Below are 17,375 nucleotides of genomic sequence, written 5' to 3'. Positions count from 1 at the left end.
GAATATGTGTGCGCTATATAAATAACTGGTAATGTAGCACAGCGATTTCCCATATTACTGCAGGTTCCTTTTACACCTCACATACCGCAGTCTTAGAGGCAGCTCCAAACCCCACTAACCTTGTGACTCTGAACAGACCCTCCGCCTGGAAAAGTTCTCCCGTACTACCAAGCATGAGTAGGGGAAAAGTCTAGGCTCCTACACTAGAGATTTACCATACCCTCTCTCACCAATGAAACCTACACTAAGTCCCCACTATAAACCCTGTCTGTAATTTGCAGTCTATTTGCCAGCTGCCCCTCACACCCACCCTCAGCTCGCTCTCTCCAGTTAGTGAGGGTTTTGCACTCCTCTCCTCAGCCTGTGACCCTGGTCTGTCCTCCCCCACCTGAATGCATGCCCAGACCTAGCTCATTCCTCCAGCCTGGCCCTCTCCACTGATACCACTCTCACCATGTACTGTCTTGTTCCTCTCCTCCCCTTTGCATCCAGAATACTTGAGGCTTCTGTACAACTGCATAGTCTGCTCTCTCTCCATCTCCCGCATTCCTCTCATCCACCCATCCCAGCTAATCTACCGCTCTAAGGGGTATATTTACTAAAGTGCGGGTTTTTATAAGTCGAGATGTTGCCCATAGCAACCAGATTCTAGTTAACGTTTATCTAGCACCTTCTAGAACATGGGTCTTCAACCTTTGGCCCTCCAGCTGCTGTGGAACTACAGTTCCCAGGATGCCCTGCCACAGTTTTAGCATGCTGTTATATCAAGACAATGGCAGGGCATGCTGGGATGTGTAGTTCCACAGCAGCTGGAGGGCCAAAGGTTGAAGACCCCTGTTCTAGAAGATAATAGCTAGAATCTGACTGGTTGCTATGGGCAACATCTCCACTTCTAAAAACCAGCACTTTAGTAAATAAACCCCTTCGAGAGGTAGATCAGTCTTGCTGCAAACTCCAACATGGTCTCCCCATAACCCAATCCAAGCTGATGCTCAACTAGGAATGCCTCGCCAATGCCTCCCCCTCGTACATCTGACCAGTGCCTCACTACATCTCACTTATACCTTCCGCATGCAGCTTCCCACTCTGTAGCCTGCCTCTAGTAACTCACCCCCCCAGCTTTAAATCTTCAAGCTCCCTCTGAAAACCTCCTTCGTTATTAGAATATATTCTGCCCCCACCTGATACTATCAGCATTACCAGCTCCCATCCCACCACCTGGTTTCAGGTCTGCCCGCCCTTGTTCAGTTTCTGTATAGGATTTGTTATACCAGCTGTCCAGTTTTCTGATGTTTCTTATAAATTAAACAATGATGATCATGGCCTCGTCAGGGTTAAATGACAACAAATCCCAGCACACCATCTTTGCTTCACTAAACAAATTTATTTAGTTTTAGAACTCATCTTAAATTGCTAGTTAATTTTTGTGTAGAAAAATAGATGTTCCAGCCACCATACATTGTACTTTCAGGTCATTTGCTCCTCAGAAATGTTTTTTCCAGGTTACCCGTTACCTAACATTTTGGCTTTAAAAAAAAAAGAAAAAAAAAAAAAAAAGAGGAAAAAACAAATCTTTGTACAACTGGCAGAAGTGGATCAATTATTCAGAACAAGTCGCTACTCTCTTTCCACTCCCAAAGTATGAACAGCAGCAGCCACCAAGGGATCAGAAGAGCACTCTCCCTGCAATGAAGAACAGCTTTCATAGCGATTAACCACAATGCACGGACCTTACTTAGGGAGCGACAGTTACATGTGAACATAGCGCACGGAATGATTCGAAGCCAGCGGCACTTCACCTTTGCCTAACCCAATCGATTTACTTCTGAAACGGTTTATTTAGAAAACTATCTTAGAAAGGCTCTGTACACATAAGAATTTATATAGATATTTATAAAACGTCAATTGTGCTCAGAAATTCAATCGTTTTTCTTTTGTGGTATTTAGTAGCTCTCGGATTTCAGCCGGCCTCCGTCCCCTTCACTCACAAACCGTTTCCTTCCTCTGCGATGGGGGGGGGAGAGAAAACAGCAAAATCAATTTATATGACATATACAATTCTTGAATAATTTCATCTACATAGAAAGATATGGACATGAACTTGCCTTACATATATGTACAACATTGCTTTAAATAGTAAATAGTGTATGTTACATTGTTTCCTCCTTCCAGAACCGGCTACACATAAGAGATGCTTCTGAAGAGTGACCCAGGGGGGAGGCGCTGGGTCTTATTTAGGTGTAAGAGCAAAAGGAGGAGCAATTTGCTCCTGGAATAAGCCATATTGTAATGGAAGGGGTGTAAATGCATTTATTGGCTTGCGTGCAGGATACTGGCTCATTTTGTATATACAGATGTGTTCTCATACATGCTCATTTTGCTCCGTAAGGCGTGAGACGCTTGGTGCAATTCCCATGCTGCGTAGTTTTTCCTCAATTTCACAGCTATGGGCGGTATCCAATTAGCGGCGAACAACGGATTGTTCGCCGATTATCCCCGTTTTCCTCTGATGTTTTTTCTCTCCCTATCCTATTATTTCATCCGAAAGAATAGGATATTTTGGGTGAAAACACATAGGATCCGTGAATAGTTCATGGACCTTTGTGTTTCCACCTTTGAGGCTGAAAAAAAACAGCACTTTTTGTGGATACATCAGGTCCCAAAAAAAAAACCAACCACGATAAGGGCCAGCGTCGGGTGGGACTTCGGGGCTAATTGGATAACCCCCAGGGGGAATCCCTTAGTGTCCGAACAATGTTCAGGGCTGATTGGATACAGCCCTTAATATGCAATAGAGGTATAAAGTCATAATGCGGGTCATGGTATTGAACCTGGATTGTATCGTTTCTCCTCAACTTTTCTACTTTTTCATTCATTGTGCGACTTTTACCTCAATTTTGCATCCTATTTTGCTTATAGTGGACGTGGTATATTTTGTCACCATCATGTCGACACTGATGAAATGTCAACAAAAACCATGGTCTAACGGTGACTTACCGGGTACGGCTGCTCCAGTGGCGTCTTCCAGGTCCTGCTGCGATGTCCTAATGACTTTGTGTGGTTTCTGCAGTACGACTACCCCTAATCTTCCTCCTAGTGCCCCACCCTCCACTGCCGGCCAGTGCAGAATGTCTGCATCTCACATGTCAACACTGTCGACATTCTGAGACGCAGACAAGTTCAGTACATCATAACTATTGACATTTTAAATGTCGACATTTTGACTACATCCCCTTACAGTGTACTAGGTACTTAGGATAAGTGTTTGGCGCTGTTAAGTAGCAAAGTCTGTGGAGTGATAAACGGGATTATTTGGTGCAATCTAAAGATAGTTGTATGTAGACCAGTGGTTGGGGAACAGGGGTAAATTACATCACATGGGGTAAAAATGAAATTCCTGGGGGTAATGGACAGACAGCCGAGCATGCATAGGAGTATAGAATGATTCCTATGCATGCCCGGCTGTGCCGCAGGGAGGCTCTAAGCCAGACGCCCGCTGAGATGTTATTACCAGCGGGCGCCCGGCTCCTTCCCTGCAGCGACGCGTTAGCTGGAGTTCTCTACTGAACTCCAGCTTCCGCCTCTCTCCATGCGCACTATGGGAGAGATGTCATGACGTCTCTCCCATAGTTCCGAGGAGCAGCCGGGCGGACAGGACGGCGGCGGATGCAGGAGCAGGGATTAAGGTAAGTGGGTTTTTTTGTACAAGCACTACTACAAGGGCATTATATGGGGGCACTACTATAGGATTTCCTTCCTTTCAAATCAAGGGGGTAACGTTGGCGTATCTAAATATATTGTGGAGTAAAAGGTAAAAAAAGTTCCCTGACCCCAGATTTAGACACATCTGTAGGGAGCAAATATTGGGCAGCTTTGTTTTTACACTGAAAATTAGAATTAAGCTATGACACCCCCTTTCCCAACTCTAAATCTCTTCACGTTTACATTAGTTTACCAGGGTGCAAATGACTCCTTATCCTGCACAGAGTCAGCAGGGGGCGCTGTGTGCAGAGCCCAGAATATGACTTATGTAGATGATAGATCTGGCTGCTACCTGAGCTGTATAAACACACCAGCTTTCCTATCTCTCACGTTTCTGCCTTGTTAATAACCTTGTCGCCTTCCAGCCAGGTGGGAAATGTAGGTTTGGGCCTGGCAGAGAAGGCGGCTCTTTGTAGTGTATGCTGACCGGGCAGAACCTGAGAGAGTGAGCTAGCAGCAATTCCAGGTAGGATAAATGCTGGTACTCTGTAGACACAACATCCCACGGTGCTGTAAGCTCACTTACCAACATTTAGCCCCAACATTGCAATAGTTTTTTTTTTTTTTAATGAATATCAGACAATAAAGAGGATTTTCATAGATCTATTTTGAAAAGTATAATATAAATACTGTATATTTAACGTCTTTTTGACAAGAATGCTTTAAGAAGGGATGACTATCAGGTCATACGCTATCACTGCGGTCTGCCCTACACTTGTGGGTCCGGGGGACTTGTCCACCCCTTGGCTACTGGTGGCACTGCCGGACGGCGCCCCCCCTCCTTTGGTCGGCTCCCCTGGCAAGTGCCATCCTGGCCAATGGGTAGATACGCCCTTGGGTGGAAAAGTATCGCGCGCATGCCCGCTTTACCCCGTATTCAATTTGAAAATACGCGAAAACGGGACACGACGAAACTTGAACAGGCGGAAAGTAGTGTCAAATTTGGGGAAATCAGCCTGACACTCCCCAAAAGATGCTCTGACATGGGGGTTCCCTATGGTGCCCCCCAATTTCGCTTGCTGAAGGTATTTGGTGTTTTTAAATGGGCTCAATAGCTGCTAAATAGCGTTTTTCTATACGTGGTGCAGAATAGTATTCAGGAGTAATTTTTCCAGAAAATAACTAATCCCAAATTTGGGGTACTTGAAAATGGGGGTGAGAATATTTTAAAGTTGCTAAAGTGAAGTTGAAAAAATCGTGAAAAATCCACCTGCCGCAAGCACCTGCAATGAAAAAAACATCTGGGGCATACTTGGGGACCCCCCAGAGTCAAGTTCGCTAGGCTTTAACTTTGTACCCCAACTTTTTTTTTTTCGCCACCTTTTTCAAAGTAATTTTTTGGGGTGTCAAGTGTTTTTTTTAAAAATTTACAGTTTACCTTTGGGGGACTGTCTGAAGGCTGCAGGGGGGTTCCCGTAACGCTGCACCCCAAAACCCCAATTCTGCACTTTTTTCCGCCTGCTATTCATAGGCGAAACTTTTTTGCCTATTACATTGCACTGACTGTCCGTCTAGTCAGAAAGTCTTTCAAATTGAATACGGGGTAAAAGCAAAACAGGCGAAAATGACGTCATCGGTGAAAAAGTATCGCGGATCCGGACTTTTCGCCTGAAATTGAATACTGCCCTAAGTCTGCACACGGGCACCCTCCTCTCTTAAAACGCCCCTGGGCGGAGTTAAACAACAAAAAGGTGAATGTTCTACACTGACCAAGTCAAAGTCCGAATCTGAATTCAACTGAGAATCTCAGGCACGATCTGAAACTTACAGCCCACAAGCATCATCCAAGCAACCTGGACAACCAGGAGCAAATCTACAAGGAGGAATGTGGTTCTACCAAGTTCTAGTTGCATGGGACTGAGGAGCTCATGCAGATCCGAACGCTAAGCTGCGCACCCTCGCAGCCGTCATGGGATGGATATGCAAATGGCGTGATCGCACAGCATGGCTTAAGGACGACTTCTGTGTCTTAGAGAGCGACTGGCTGAGCGATTGCACGCCGGTGTAAAGACGCCCACTTTTCTCGCTTAGCACACGTCATCTCCAGGAAGCCATTGGAGCTGCTCGCAGCCCTTGAGGTAGACCCTACCCCGCCGCAAGCACCGCGATCACTGCAGGCTGAAATACACCCAGGTGACGAGTACAATGACGCTTCCATGCTAACTATGCACGCCCAAAGAACGGCGTTTTGGCGCTCAGACACACCTGCGTTCGCTCATCCACCCATTCACAAGCACCTTCCCCTGTTACCACCCACAAACAGCACAGTCTGTCACTCATAGTAGCGTCCAGTCTGTGTATTACGAGCACACGATTCCCGATCGCAGTGAGTGGCTCGCACATGCGCATATTGCCGCATGCGCAGATGGATGACAATCGCCCATAGCGTGCAAACGCGGCTTAGCGAGCGGGTCTGAATCAGGCCCTGAATACTTATACAAGCAGCATTTTTCCTGGGTTTTTTTATATATTTATTTTTTTTAAACCTTCAGACCGATAATGAATTAGGAGTTTGAAAATGTATTTTAAAGAGCCGATTGGTTCACAACAAAAATATTGTCTGGAACAATCTGTGTGTCATTTGTAATACAGACAAATCTGTTGACTTTTTAGGCAGTGAAATAATTTTGCAAGCCACGACGCGCACACACACACTTACTGGATATAATTATATAATAACTATGATCGAGTATTCATGGTATAAGCAAGGGAATACAATTCATCCTCCTGCAATATTCTGGGGAGGATTGGTGTAGGACCAGTGGTGTGGGCTGTAGGACTTGCCCACTGTATTAATGTAATAAAAATGGCGGTATGCACTGGCTACTTATATGTAACACACAGGGTTTGGGCAGCTAATAATCCCTGTGTGTGATTCCCCAGCTTCTCTCTCTGGGGGTCATTCAGACCCGGTCGCAAGTGTTGATAGCTCGCAACCGGGTCGATGCCTGCCCACTGGGCATGCGCACGTCGGAGCCGGCTCCGACATGCGCATGCGCGAGACCCGGCTAGCGACGGGCGCTCCGTTGCTAGGGGTCTTGCACCAAAGGGGGCGAGCTGTCGATGGTGAGTGACAGCTCGCCCCGTTTGGAAAGCGGGCAAGGGGCGTGACCGGACAAACGGAGGCGTTCCCGAAGGAACGCCTGCCGTTTGGAGGCGGCTCCACTGACATCAGCAGTGATGTCAGTGGGGAACTTCCTGCTCGATCAGAGAAGGAAGCTCACTGGGGCTTGCGAATGCCAGACCCAACCTTAGGGTCTCGTCGCAAGCCCCGATGGTCGCGATGGTCTTGACCATCGCGTCCATCACCCTGGTCGGTCGCTAGAGCTGTGGGTGGTAACCCACAGCTTAGCGATCGACCAAGAGGCGGCACTACAAGATGCAAGCGGCCGCCCTCATTCAGAGAGACCGCTTGCATCTAACGACCGCCTCTGAATGAGGTCCTCTGTGTGTATAAAGAGGTCGATGTTTGCCCACTCCAAGTACAATGAAGCAGCAGAACAGCCACAAGCTGAAATTATACAGTAAATCAGAGTTGTTTTCATATACATTACAAAGCAGCAAACACATGCCCCTGCTTGCATGGATAAGTGCTTGATAACATGGTTAAAAGCTTAAAGCTTTTAAACCTTTAAAAAGACTGCGCCCAGTGATGCTACAGCAGATGTATAGAGTGTACAGGACGGGAACGCTTTTTATCTGACAATGATTTACTCCTCATTTCCCATCACACAGGACCTGGGCAGACATTAGGGGGGATTCTGTCATATATAATCAAATATCTGTCGAGGACAGGTGTTTAAAACAAATATTGCGTTCTACCCCAGGCATAAACCATACTTGCAGAATTTCGGGGCAGTCACTCAAGACAGTAGATCAGCCTCCTGGAACCACCACTTTGCCAGAGAAGTGGGTGGTCCGGGGGCTCAATGACATTGTGCATCAAGTAGAGGGTCCGCGATGACACGATTCACATCCCCTCCGCACGTCCTCATCCTGCATCGCCCAGTTGCGTGGGTAAAAGCCAGCATGAACACCAAACATAGAAGTCGTAGCATACAGCGCATGCGCAGAAGCCAATTTACACATTTTTGAGCATCTGCGGCCGACTTTGAGTCCAGCGGATCTTGGCCGGGTGCCTGTGGGTGAAATGGCCGTTACTAGGAACACATGCAGGAGATCGGTCATGTGGGTGTGTAGCTGGAGCTCCCTGCTAGTCCTGCATACGGGGAAGGGAAGCCTGTATCTGACGGATCATGCCCCCAGTTTGATACCAATGATGACTGTTACAGCTGTAGATGGAGAAACAGAGCAGCTTCCCGTCTGAAGCCACACTCGGATCCTCGCATTAGCCCTGTGGAAACTCGCAATAGCGTAAGGTAGTAAGTCAGGCTTCTGCGGCATTGCGCAAACACAGACATTTTGCGTCCAACTCAGAATCAGCCCCATAATGTGTCATTCCCTCTGTGCAGAGAAAAGCGAGGACATGAAAGAGCCCGTGTACACGTTAGTACTGGCTGCATAACAGCGCTGACCTGTATAGCGTTAGATCCAATGTCAGTTACACGCAGTGTAACAATATGGACAGGAACGTAACTAGAAGTCCCCAGTATGTCCCGTCTTAGGGGCCAGGAAATCTCCCATACTGGTTCTCATATCACTTTACAAGATCCGCTCAAAGCATTCTTTCTTCATTTTTGATAGATAGATAGATAGATAGATAGATAGATAGATAGATAGATAGATAGATAGATAGGATAGAAAGATATGATATAGATAGATATGAGATAGATAAATATGAGATAGATAAATATAAGATAGATATGAGATATATAAATAGATATGAGATAGATAAATAGATAGATATGAGATAGATAGATAGATAGATAGATAGATAGATAGATAGATAGATAGATAGATAGATAGAGTCAGGTGCATAAATATTGGGACATTGACAGAATTCTCATATTTTGGCCTCTGTTTCATTTCAAAGCCATTGTGGTGGTGAATAAACAAGATGTGATTTACCTGCAGACTTTCAGATTTAATTTGAGGGTAATTACATCCAAATCAGGTGAACGGTGTAGGAATTACAACGGTTTCAATATGTGCCTCCCACTTTTTAAGGGGCCAGAAGTAATGGAACTATCAACTCAAAAGCTATTTCATGGACAGGTGTGGGCTATTCCCTCGTTATTTCATTATCAAGTAAGCAGGTAAAAGGTCTGGAGTTGATTCTAGGTGTGACATTTGCATTTGGAATCAGTTGCTGTCGACTCTCAATACGAGATCCAAAGAGCTGTCACTATCAGTGAAGCAAGCCATCATTAGCCTGAAATATCAAAACAAACCCATCAGAGAGATAGCAAAAACATTAAGTGTGGCCAAATCAACTGTTTGGAACATTCTTAAAAAGAAAGAACGCACCGGAGAGCTCAGCAACACCAAAAGACCCGGAAGACCACGGAAAACAACTGTGGTGGATGACAGAAGAATTATTTCCCTGGTGAAGAAAAACCCCTTCACAACAGTTGGCCAAATCAAGAACACTCTCCAGGAGGTAGGTATATATGTGTCAAAGTCAACAAATCAAGAGAAGACTTCACAAGAGTGAATATAGAGGGTTCACCACAAGATGTAAACCATTGGTGAGCCTCAAAAACAGGAAGACCAGATTAGAGTTTGCCAAACAACATCTAAAAAAGCCATTACAGTTCTGGAACAACATCCTATGGACAGATGAGACAAAGATCAACTTGTACCAGAGTGATGGGAAGAGAAGAGTATGGAGAAGGAAAGGAACTGCTCATGATCCAAAACATACCACCTCATCAGTGAAGCATGGTGGTGGTAGTGTCATGGCGTGGGCATGTATGGCTGCCAATGGAACTGGTTCCCTTGTATTTATCGATGATGTGACTGCTGACAAAAGCAGCAGAATGAATTCTGAAGTGTTTCGGGCAATATTATATGCTCATATTCAGTCAAATGCTTCAGAACTCATTGGACAGCGCTTCACAGTGCAGATGGACAATGACCCGAAGCATACTGCAAAAGCAACCAAACAGTTTTTTAAGGCTAAAAAGTGGAATGTTATGCAATGGCCAAGTCAATCCCCTGACCTGAATCCGATTGAGCATGCATTTCACTTGATGAAGACAAAACTGAAGGGCAAATGCCCCAAGAACAAGCAGGAACTGAAGACATTTGCAGTAGAGGCCTGGCAGAGCATCACCAGGGATGAAACCCAGCGTCTGGTGATGTCTATGCGTTCCAGACTTCAGGCTGTAATTGCCTGCAAAGGATTTGCAACAAAGTATTAAAAAGTGAAAGTTAGATTTAGGATTGTTTAGTTTGTCCCATTACTTTTGGCCCCTTAAAAAGTGGGAGGCACATATAGAAACCGTTGTAATTCCTACACCATTCACCTGATTTGGATGTAATTACCCTCAAATGAAATCTGAAAGTCTGCAGGTAAAGCACATCTTGTTTGTTTCATTTCAAAGCCATTGTGGTGGTGAATAGAGGCCAAAATATGAGAATTCTGTCAATGTCCCAATATTTATGCACCTGACTGTAGATAGATAGATATGAGATAGATAAATAGATGAGATATATAAATAGATATGAGATAGATAGATATGAGATATATAAATAGATAGATATGATATATAAATACATATGAGATAGATAGATAGATAGATAGATAGATAGATAGATAGATAGATAGATAATCAGCCAAAAGAGAGACCAGCACAGCACCATTGCATAATTAAGCCCAGTGTATTTTGTAAAGAATAGCCAGCTGCCATAATCATCCATAGGCAATACTGCCATAATCATCCATAGGTAATACTGTACAGTATTATACAGGTATGATACTTATCCCAGTCTAAGGTGGATGATTATGGCTATTCTTTCCACAATACCATGGAATTAATTATGCAACAATGGTGTGCTAGACTCATTTGGCTGATTCAAGCCGAGATAGATAGATAGATAGACAGATATATTAGTTATTGCCAGTTATTTATATAGCGCACACATATTCTGCAGCGCTTTACAGAGAATATCTTACCATTCACATCTGTCCCTGCCCCAGTGGAGCTTACAATCTATATTCACTATGACATGCTCACACACATACACACTATGGTCAATTTTGTGTGGGGACCCAATTAACCTACCAGTATATTTTTGGAGTGTGGGAAGAAACCCACGCAAGCACGGAGAGAATATACAAACTCCGCAGGGCTGTGAGGCAGTAACGCTAACCATTACACCGTCTGTGCTTCCCCTAGATAGATAGATAGATAGATAGATAGATAGATAGATAGATAGATAGATAGATAGATAGATAAACATATGAAATAATGCTTTGAGTGGGTCTTATAAAGTGATATTAAGATATTATGATAAGAAAACCAGTATGGCCTACCAGGGATAGGACTACAGGGAGGCTCTAGTGAACTAAGGACAGAGGAACTGGGGCGGCTCTGAGCTGCAGTGGGTGTTCCCTGCAGAGTACTCTTCCTATGTGCTGTAAGGAGTGGATCTCCCATTACATTATCACAGCTACAACAATGTATCTTGCATCAGAGGAAATAATCCCTGTTCTATGTGATAGTTGCTAATTACACTTGGCCATGGAATAGCTTGTGAGACGCAGTGTTTGCAATGATTCCTAAAGAATTTAAGATGTATGAATTAGAATTAATTTCAGAAAATGTGCAAAACAAGTTAGTGAGTGCGGAATAGCCACATACCTCGCACCTCATACCTCATACCATTAACAATTAAGAAGTAAGACAAATTAGGCAGTGTCCTCATGTTCTGTAGCCCATTTCCCCACATCCCTATTCCAAGAGGTTTCTCTAGCTTTAGCTTTCAAATATTTATACCCCTTTTACACCAGAGCTAAAACCCGGGTTATTGCAGATGTAACCCGGGTAGCTCCTTGGTGTAAAAGGGGACAGGGTTAGATTCCCGGGTCGAGTGACCCAGCCATCCAACCCAGGTAACTTGCAGGGTTTAACACTGGAATGACCTGTGAAACCCTGCAGTGTAAACGGCGCGATCCAGGTCACGATGACCTGGAGCGTGCCGCATGTCGGCCGATTGGCCGGCTTCAGTGGTGCTTGGAGATTACATCATCTCCAAGCATCCACTTTCACGGGGGGGTCACTGCAGACCCGGCTTCCGGTGTGAACAGCACCGACTCAGGAATATCCTGGGTCAGCGCCGGCTAAATTCCAGGTCTGATCCGGTTTGGAACCCTGTTCCAACCTCCGGGTCAGACCTGGATTTTAGGTATAAAAGTGGTATTTATTGTGTTTTCTGCTTCAATCACCAATGCTGACAAAGAGATCAGAACACTAATATAATCACCTTTCATAGTATTAAGACTTTCTAACTCTATAATTCACAACAGATGTCTAATGCTTAATAGTAATATATATTACAGTAACTTATGGTAAAAATGCCCCAAAATGTAGAAATAGTCACCTTGAGGGACACTGGTCCCGAATTTGTTTGGAAATTACTCCAATTTTGAAGCAGTCTTCCACAAATCGCTCCAGCACAGAGTATGCATGGGGTGCATCCAAATTAATGTCTGGGATCTCTTGGTAAATTCTGTCATAGCCCTGCGGAAACCCATAAGACCAATCAATCAGAGCCTGATAAAGTCGTACAGAACGATCACAGCTTTCACTGCACATTCAGTTTCCTGCCACAAGAGGGCGCACTTACCCTTTTCATTTGATCCAAAGTGATAACCGCTGACTTCCAGAGGGATTCTAACAGGTTCAGCATCATCTTGTATGTGGTGTCCCCACTGGCTTCCAAAACCATCAGTATTGCCTAGAAACCGTCAGATTACAACAATAAATCAGGAGTTTGGTGGCTGAGTGACTGGTGAGAGCACAGAGAGGCCGTAAATTGAAGCTTACTTCATACACAAGTTCATGGTGAAAGTGAGGTACTTCCAGCTCCTGAAGACAACGTTCAGCTTCAGACACGTCCCCAGAGAGCAGGTATTCCTTCAGCAGCATATCGATCTGGCAGGAGGAACATACAATAGCTCACAGCTTTATGGAAAGAGCTGTGTTATATATCATTATTGTACCAGTGCGGCCAAGAACACTGAACGTCTGAGTTCCCTTTATTAGTAATAGTAACTATCGCAGGTTACGTAAGGCAATGTATGGGGAGCAGACCTGACCCATCCACATACGGGAAATGCCACAAAGGACCCTGTATCAGCAGCAAGTACGCAGGAATCTCACCAGTATCTCCAATCCATATTGTGCAGGTAGAACACAGAGATAACAGGATCTTGTACTTCTGTTGGGGGACACTGGAGCCATGGGGTAGAAAGGTGGCGACAGGAAATTGGGAACTGTAAGAAATGGTCACTGAGGTCATGGCCCCTCCCCCTCTATATTCATGTAGCCTGGAGCATACTAAATGACAGTCTGATGTCTTATTGTTTCATCCCCTAGTGATAAAGTAGTAGCCTACCCACATAAGTAACTAACTCCTATACCATAATCACACACCACAAAGAAAATAAGGAGTATATAGGGCAGTGATAGGTAACCTGATTGATGCACTGAGCCGACCTCTAACCTTCAAAAGATCTGTACATTACCCCTAATCTGTTATATTAATACATGTAATCAATGACATACACCTATATGTCATTGTATAACAATAGGTCTTTTAAACAAGCATTATAAGGTATAACAAACAAATGTAACGACAAAGCAGGAAGAAGGGGGCTCCCTGATTCACGGGTTTTGCAGCATGTGACCAGATTGCAATAAAGTTACAAATAAGATAATCAAAACTGAAATGTGGACTCATTGGGGCTATTCAATTGTTTGGGGCGCCACGATAATTAATGGGCGCACAATTTTTTTTGGGTGCCCATTAAATATTGCACTTGTGGCGCCAAAACCACGGACATATCGTACATTTCTGCTCGCCTCCTCAGGCGGAGCCAGCAGAAAAGCCATTCAACAATTGAATTGCTCCAAAACCTGGATGGAAGACCAAGTGTCCGCCCATCATAGCTGCTATGCCAAGGCCTCCCGTGGCAAAAGAGCCACTCACCAACCTGCTGGAATGTGCTCTCATATTTGCGGAAACAGGTTTCCCTGCTCCAATATACATACGTGTCCTCATACACCAATCACTTTTGAATGGCGCAATTTAGATGCTTCACCACGGGTAGCGATCCCGTGCTTTCCTACTTATTCCTGTATCGTGCATATTATTGGCATAGTTGCCGCCTACCAGGCACACTAGGTAAGTGCTGTTATTGCAAAGGAATTGGTATAGTCGCAGATGAAGCACAGCGATACATGGCGGGATGGATGCCCTGGTTGCTCGTATGGGAATTCTGGGCCTGATTCAGACCCGCTCGCTAGGCTGCATTCGCACGTAGCCCATACATGCCTACCCTCCCGGTTTTCGCGGGAGGCTCACGATTTTTCGGGTAACCCCCCGCACCCCCGGAAGGGTAGGCATTTCTCCCGGATTCTGCCCACTTCCTAGTGAAGTGGGCAGAATTAGGAGAATACCCGCGGCAATCGCGGGTCTCCGTGAAGGGGGCGGGGCTTAAGCTGTGATTCTGCATGAATCACAGCATTTGGCCCCGTCCCCTATGTGAATTGTGCCCAATCGCGGCAATTTTACCGCGAGGGGGCGGGGCTTAATGACGCGATTCGTCAAGTCCCGCCCCCGTCGGCCCCCTGCTGCATCTCTTACCCGGGCTTCTCCCGGGAAGAGAATGTTAAAGGTAGGCAACCCTGACGTAGCCTGCCGACGTTTGCAATGTGCTCATGCATACAAAACGCAGTGAGCGCGCGCGAACTAGTCCATGCGATCGGAAAGTGTTAGCACCCTGTACATAGACGTCTCGCTAGAATGAGTGACAGGACGAGCAGTTTGTGGGTGGTGACGGGTTGGTCGATGGAAACGGGGGTGTGGTGGGGCGAATGCAGGCGTGTCTGGGTGTCTGAACGCCGTTTCGGGGGAGTGCATAATTAAGACGCATCATCAGCGTACACGTCACATGGCTGAATTACACACTGCAGCACTCGCAGGGCTTGCGGTAGGGTGTGGTCAGCCACAAGTGCTGCGTATGGGTCCGATGTTACCGATTGTTGAATACACTTCCTGGAGATGACGGTGTTACTAAGGGAAAGTGGGTGTCTTAGGACAGGCTGGTGGGCGTCTAAATACACACCGCGATCGCACGGTAGGACAGATGTCAGAAATGTCCATAAACAGCCGTCTGAGTATTTCCCGTATCAGTGTAACATTGCAGAGCTGATGTCACTCAGTCACGTTTACCTCTTTCGCCAGTTTCTTCACAGGCTGCTGCCCACCACCGGAGCCCCACACACTGTCAATCCTCCTTCCAACCCTGGTCATGCTGAGAAGCACTGCTGCCCGATTCAGGGCTTCCCTGAAAATATAACCAAACAGATAAGCAGTAATTATTATTATTATCATTTATTTATATGGCGCCACAAGTGTTCCGCAGCGCCTTACACAGTACATAAACAAATTGTATACAAGTGACTTACAGAACAATACAATACAGGACATGGATAATATATATTGCTACATTAGTGACCATATCACCCAGATAAGCAACAGAGCATAAGCAACCATGTGTTAGGTGCCCTAGTGGTGAGTAAGAAGTAAATGACACTATAGTAAGGAGAAGCACAAGAGGGTAGATGGCCCTGCTCGTGAGAGATTACAATCTAAAAAGGTGGGGGAAGACAAACTGGGTTGACACAGATGGGGTAGATGGGGACGAATGAGCATGTAGCAAGGAGTTAGAATGATAGCTGGAAGGCTTTGATGAAGTAGTGGGTCTTGAGAGCCCGTTTGAAGGATTGCAAATAGGTGGAGAGTCTGATGGGGAGTGGGAGAGAGTTCCAGAGGTGGGGAGCAGTGCAGGCAAAATCTTGGAGGCGGGAGTGGGAGGAAGTAATCAGCTGGCATGAAAGGCGGTGTGCATTAGTTGAGCGAAGAGAGCAGAGAGGAGCGTGAAGGGAGATGAGATCAGAGATGTATATGGGAGAAGATTGGGTGAGGGCTTTGTGAGCGAGCTTGAGAACCTTAAATTGGGTTCTAAAAGGGAAGGGGAGCCAGTGGAGGGCTTGTAGGAGAGGGGAGGCAGATGTAGAGCGTTTGGAGAGGAAGATAAGCCATGCAGCAGCATTAAGGATAGACTGGAGATGAGAGAGATGGGATTTGGGGAGGCCAGATAGGAGGAGGTTACAATAGTCCAATCTGGAGATGACCAGTGAGTGTATGAGTAGCATCCTGGGTGAGATAGGGTCTGATCTTAGAAATATTTTTGAGATGGAAACGACAGGACTGTGAAAGGTTCTGGATATGTGGTTTGAAGGAGAGGGATGAGTCCAGGATATTTCCAAGACAGCGCACCTTGGGACTAGATGAGATAGTTATTCCATCAATTGATAAAGAAATAGTGGGAAGTGAGGTTATGTGGGAGGGTGGGAAGATGATCAGCTCTGTCTTATACATATTAAGTTTAAGAAATCGCTGGGACATCTAGGAAGAGATAGCAGGGAGACAGTTGGAGATACGAGTCAGAAGAGAGGGGAAGAGATCAGGGGAGGAAAGGTAGATTTGAGTATCATCAGCATAGAGATGATAATGGAGGTCAAAAGAGCTGATGAGTTCACCTAGAGAGGAAGTATAGAGGGAGAATAGGAGAGGACCAAGAACAGAACCTTGGGGAACACCTACTGTAAGAGGCTGTGGAGGGGAAGAGGAGTCGTGAGAGGAAACTGAAAAAGATCGGTCAGAGAGGTAGGATGACAGCCAGGAGAGGGCAGTTTCACGTAGACCAAGGGAGTGAAGGATATTCAGCAGGAGAGGGTGATCCACAGTGTCAATAGCAGCAGAGAGATCAAGGAGAATGAGAAGAGAGTAGTGGCCTTGGGATTTGGCAGCAAGGAGGTCATTGCTGACTTTTGTGAGGGCAGTTTCAGTGGAGTGGAGAGAACGGAAGCCAGACTGAAAAGGGTCAAGGAGGGAGTGGGACGAAATAAAAGTGGTAAGGCAGTTGTAGACAACCCGCTCAAGGAGTTTGGAGGCAAGAATGGGGGAGACAAGGGCATGTTTGAATGCAAAAGGAACAGTGCCTGATGATAGGGAGAGGTTAATGAGGTGGGCAAGATGGGAGCAGGCAGTGAGAGAGAGGAAGCGGAGGAGGCAGGAGGGGATGGGATCAAGGGGGGAGGTGGAAGGGGGGGGGGAGGACCGGATGAGGGCCATGACTTCCTCTCCAGATACAGGGGAGAAGGATGTTAGAGTTGGTAAAGTTGATGGGCAGGGGTGATTTGGGAAAGGAGGAGGTGGAGAGCTGGGGGACTGGTTGGATATGATGTCCTGACGTATGGAATCAATTTTAGATGTAAAGTAAGTAGCAAAGTCAAGGGCAGTGAGCAAGGAGGGGAGACGAGGAGGGGGTGGGCGAAGGAGGGAGTTGAAAGTGGTGAAGAGACGCTGGGGATTAGAGGACTGAGGGGAGATGAGGTTCTTAAAGTATGACTGTTTAG

The 17,375-nt window shown here is 45.8% G+C and overlaps 1 protein-coding gene across 2 annotated transcripts in view; it reads right to left on the bottom strand.

Moving 5' to 3' along the window:
• Positions 1-1,364: 1,364 nt before the first annotated feature.
• The window catches only part of PDCD4 (programmed cell death 4), a 50,882-nt gene continuing 34,871 nt past the window's right edge, over positions 1,365-17,375 (bottom strand). For both annotated transcript variants that reach the window (XM_088464816.1, XM_088464820.1), the window contains exons 8-12: positions 15,124-15,238; positions 12,714-12,821; positions 12,514-12,624; positions 12,268-12,407; positions 1,365-2,004 (exon numbers count right to left, since the gene is read on the bottom strand). In XM_088464816.1, the coding sequence (XP_088320942.1) occupies positions 1,944-2,004; positions 12,268-12,407; positions 12,514-12,624; positions 12,714-12,821; positions 15,124-15,238 (535 nt within the window). In that variant the 3' untranslated portion in view covers positions 1,365-1,943. The remainder of the gene's footprint in view (positions 2,005-12,267; positions 12,408-12,513; positions 12,625-12,713; positions 12,822-15,123; positions 15,239-17,375) is intronic.

The sequence above is a fragment of the Taudactylus pleione genome, unplaced genomic scaffold, assembly GCF_031769625.1.
Source record: "Taudactylus pleione unplaced genomic scaffold, aTauple2 ptg000008l, whole genome shotgun sequence".
Taxonomy (NCBI): domain Eukaryota; kingdom Metazoa; phylum Chordata; class Amphibia; order Anura; family Myobatrachidae; genus Taudactylus; species Taudactylus pleione.
Note: the sequence above shows the minus strand (reverse complement) of the source record. Positions and strands in the feature narration are given on the sequence as shown.